The 4844-nt window shown below is 41.9% G+C and overlaps 1 protein-coding gene across 1 annotated transcript; it reads left to right on the top strand.

Annotated features, from left to right (window-relative positions):
• Positions 1-408: 408 nt before the first annotated feature.
• Positions 409-3612, top strand: LOC125290041 (B-cell receptor CD22-like; the record flags this gene model as incomplete). The annotated part of the gene is made up of 7 exons (XM_048237082.1): positions 409-460; positions 797-1054; positions 1488-1754; positions 1885-2148; positions 2928-3012; positions 3312-3354; positions 3478-3612. Coding segments are annotated over exons 1-7 (1104 nt in total), but the record flags the coding sequence as incomplete, so codon positions are not given.
• Between the last annotated feature and the right edge of the window lie 1232 nt (positions 3613-4844).

Genomic DNA, 4844 nt, shown 5'->3' with positions numbered 1-4844 from the left:
TTTCCTCGCTTCCTGATCTTGCGGGGAATCGCGGCGGTAGAATCCCTTTTTCCACTTGTTTGATCGGCAAAACAGTTTAGATTGGGAACCACTAGATCCACACCACGAAGATCCTGAAAGTAACTCCATTGGAGAAGAACGTCTCTGCTGTATGTTATGCGCTCCGGTTTGGTGAACCCGGTTAGCGCTTCCGCGAGATAGATCACTGTCCACATAAGGAACAAGATGGTTATCTCCATGATTTGATGCTTTTCTGGTCAACTCAATAAAATATATTAAAAGTCCAGCAGTAAGATGTTTTGTTGGCCATTAAATACTGTGCGTAAAAGGTGCGTAAAGACACAATCACAAAAACAAACAAACAGAGTTTACGAACAGACGTGACTTACTGCCGGTCCCTGCACGAGCATGCGCCCAGGAGATGCAGGAGATGTCTGCAGTGACTGCTGCCGGCTGACTGGCATGATCCCTTGGCAACCATTCCAATAGAGGAAATATATTTTTTAGAGGAAGAATAATTATCTAGGAATAACTCGTTATATTTCTTGTTGCCGTGCCTTTACTTTATGAAACTTTGCCAGGTATTTATAGTAACAGTTTTAGAAAAGCAATAACAGCTAAGTCCGTAGGTTGCACTGATTCTACAACAGCTACACCAACACCCTTAGCTGTTGTAGAATCAGTGCAACCTACGGACCTCTCGGGCTTATTGCTTAAACACACTATGTACACAACTACATATTTTTCCTTATTTTATAAAATGGCATAAATCAATTTGATTGTGTTTTGTGTTTAGACGGTCCAAGGACTCCAGTGGTTGTGATTGAACCTCATGGGCAGATAGCTGAGGGAAGCAGAGTGACTTTGACCTGCAGCACTGATGCAAACCCACCACCACAAACATACAGCTGGTACAAGGGAACAATACCACTGAGCATCAGGGATAAGGTGCTAACCTTCACTGTCGGTGCTGAGCACAGTGGAAAATACACCTGCCAGGTCACTAACATCAATGGTCACAGCACATCTCATTACAAAGAACTACATGTTACATGTGAGTTTAAAGTAATTGTTTTATATGTCATCAGGAAAAAATGAAACATACAAGGTTTCATAGAGGTTTGGCATTGTTGGGCAGTCGTGGTCTACTGGTTAGGGCTTCAGGCTTGTAACCGGAGGGTTGCCGGTTCGATCCCCGACCCCGATATGAACGGCTGAAGTGTCCTTGAGCAAGGCACCTACCCCCTCATTGCTCCCCGAGCGCTGCTGTAGCAGGCAGCTTACTGTGTCGGGATTATTGTATGCTTCATTCACTGTGTGTTCACTGTGTGCTGAGTGTGTTTCACTAATTCATGGATTGGGATAAATGCAGAAACCAAATTTCTCTCACAGGATCAAAAGAGTATATATACTTATACTTATGTTCTAGTGTATTTGACCTGAATTTTCTCATCTTTAGGTAATCCCAGAAAATATTTTCTATTTAGATGGTCCAAGGATTCCAGTGATTGTGATAGATCCTCCTGGGCAGATTGTTGCAGGATGTTTAGTGAATCTGACCTGCAGCACTGATGCCAACCCACCCCCACACACATACAGCTGGTACAAGAGAGAGGGAACAATACAACTTAACTACAGAGAGAAGGTGTTAACCTTCAGTAATGTCCGTTCTGAGGACAGTGGAAACTACAGCTGTCAGGCCACTAACACCTATGGTTCCAATACATCTCCTAATACAGAAATACATGTTTTATGTAAGTTTAAAAAGCAATGTGTCTTTAGAGAAAATAACAGATAAAAGGTTGCATGGAGGTTTGGCAATTTTCACACTCTGACTTGCATTTTCTCATATTTCAATAATCCCACAAATAATTTTCTCTTTAGATGGTGCAAGGACTCCAGTGATTATCATTGACCCTCCTGGTAACATAGCTGAGGGAAGCAGAGTGACTCTGACCTGCAGCAGTCATGCCAACCCACCAGTGGAGAGCTACACCTGGTTTAAGGTGAATGAGTCCACTGCAGTAGGATCAGGACAGCAGTACAGCATCACTAACATCAGCTCTGAGGATGGAGGACAGTACTACTGTGAGGCCAGGAACAAATATGGAGCTGAGAACTCAACTACTGTGTCCATCACTGTTACAAGTAAGGAGATCTCTCTCTCTCTCTCTCTCTCTCTCTCTCAGTGTGTGTGTGAATAAATATGGAGCTGATAACTCAAATGTGATGTCAGTCATAGTTGAATGCATCTCATCACACAGCAGTGTAAGGGCACATTCATACAACTGTTTGGTCCGGACCCGAGTTCATTTGGACCTATGGTTCGGTGATTTTTTCCTAATGTGAACGCAGTCTACCGAACCCGGATGCGGACCAGGGTCCGCTTGAAAACGGGGGTCTGGGGTCCTAGATACTAGGTACTTAGAACTCTGGCGAAGTTTGAATGCTATATGTTCCAAAACCAGGAAATAAACTGCTGTTTTTGCGACGTTGCCAAGTGATATTGGTAAAAAGAAGCTAATGTTTATGACACAAACAGACCCAGGTCCGCAAAATGTACATGAAAATGTAATGTGAAGAGAGCAGCTGGGTCAGGGCTAGGGGGGAGTAATCACACTCGGGTACGGTCCAGTTAAACGGACTCAGTGTGAATGTGCCCTAAGTTGTAATTCCTCATCTCATTTGTTTCACATCGACTCCTACAGAAGAGCAGAGTCCGCTAGTAAAGTATTTTCAAACTACTGAAAAATACAGTATTTTATTCTAAATAATAAATACATAAATATGGACCTCAGAAGTCTACTGATGTGTCCATTATAGTCTGGATTAGTAAATTAGGTATCAGTACATGTCCAGTTTTCTTCAGTGATGAGTTCACGGGAGAACTCCTCTTCACTTCATTTTTGTCTCATTAATTCCTTCAGGTTGGCAGAGCCCTCTCTCCACTGCTGTGATAACAGTCTCTGTCTGTGGAGCTGTGGGACTCCTCTGTTTGGTTTTCTTAATGAGGTGAGTAGATGGAGATAGATAGATAAATACTTTATGGATCCTCAAGGGGAAATTCAAGACTGGATGTGATTAAAATACAGTCTAATAATGTTCATATAATACAATACCAAAGATTATATTTATTATAGCAGTGTTGACCCAGTTGTACACTGTCCAGAGAAACTTACATTATATTTAAACTAAACACTAAAGAAAACACATACAAGTTTGAAATGGTTTAGAATCGCTGAATTAGAATCTGAAACTGTCTGAAAAAATAAATCAAGACTGTGGACAATGTCTGTGTTGTTTTGTTGCAGCAAGAAATGCAAGAAAAATGCAACACAGACAAGGGAAGACCGGGTGAGAAACACAATATCGGGATTGTTTACTTGTGCAAAATTCATGAATGGTTTATTTATATCATAAGTAACCAAGTAACCAAGTAATTGGTTATGTACATGCAACTGATTTATTTATCTTTAGAATACCCGGGATTATGTTAATGTTGCCCATGGTGGACCATCTGATGGCACCCAACCTGATGCTATTTACCAGAGTCTGAACCCCAACACCACCCAACCTGATGCAGTTTACCATAGCCTGAACCCCAACACCACCCAACCTGATGCAGTTTACCAGAGCCTGAACCCCAACACCACCCAACCTGATGCAGTTTACCAGAGCCTGAACCCCAACACCACCCAACCTGATGCAGTTTACCAGAGCCTGAACCCCAACACCACCCAACCTGATGCAGTTTACCAGAGCCTGAACCCCAACACCACTCCACCCAATGCACTTACTAAAGACTGAACACCAACACCACCCAACATGAGACAGTTTACCAAATTCTAAATGCAAATACCTCTTAAAGGTAGCCTGGCTAGCGCCACCACTTCTCAATGAGACGTGGTCTGGGAACCAAACGTTCATTTTCTCGTATTTGAAAAAAATGCCCAGATCCGTTTATTGGGTGCCACGGATGTCTATCAAATGCGTCTGTGCATAGCTCATCATCGTCTTGCTTTCCCCCCTGTTCTGTGATTGGTTCCCTATCTCAGGCGAAAATTTGCTCCATGGTCTCCAGGCTGCCTTAGCAGCGTGAATCAAATCGCGCGCAAGGCAGCATGGGAACACCCAGGCTATCTTAAAGGGGTAATCTGCCAATTTTCCACATAACACAATTGATTTTACCTGGTTTGATTTGCTACGGCCAACAGGTACAGTAGCCAGACAGCTGCAGCGCTACACTCTGGGAGCAAGAACATGGGAGTTCATGAACATGCCTCCAGAGTGTAGCAGTGTAGCCTCCTCAAATATCTAACTCGACAACCTACCAACTTGTGTTAGGTAATACCCATGGTTATTTTTATTATTATTTTTTTTAATCAACAGAACTTGGTGACCTAGAAAAATAGAGATATGTGAAAAATCACTGGATTTCTCCTCTTGTTCAACCACATTAAGGGCTTGCGAAGTAGGAATATTACACCTTCACCTTACAATCATTGAGTTGCTAGTTTATGGGTATGCAGGCGAGTCACACTGCTCTGTCTAGCATTTTGTTTTTGTTAATTTTTTTTAATCATTTTCATAATTGAATGTAATGTTTTGTTAGATTTTTTGTATGTATTTTACCTGTAATACCTAGTCGCTTTGAATGGACATTACTTTTCTGTATATTCTGCCCTGACAGTGGTATAAAGCATTGATAGTTTTTTAGCCTGCATCGAGTTACCCAAAGGTGTAGGTTTTTGAACATTCTAAGTTCCGCAACAATTGAAGGTTCTAAAATTCTATGTTGAATTCAATGAACCCAGATATTCTTTAGAATGTTCATTTCTCAACAT

Source organism: Alosa alosa, unplaced genomic scaffold, assembly GCF_017589495.1.
Source record: "Alosa alosa isolate M-15738 ecotype Scorff River unplaced genomic scaffold, AALO_Geno_1.1 AALO_1.0_unplaced_10, whole genome shotgun sequence".
Lineage (NCBI taxonomy): Eukaryota > Metazoa > Chordata > Actinopteri > Clupeiformes > Clupeidae > Alosa > Alosa alosa.
This window is presented reverse-complemented; position numbering and strand designations above follow the sequence as displayed.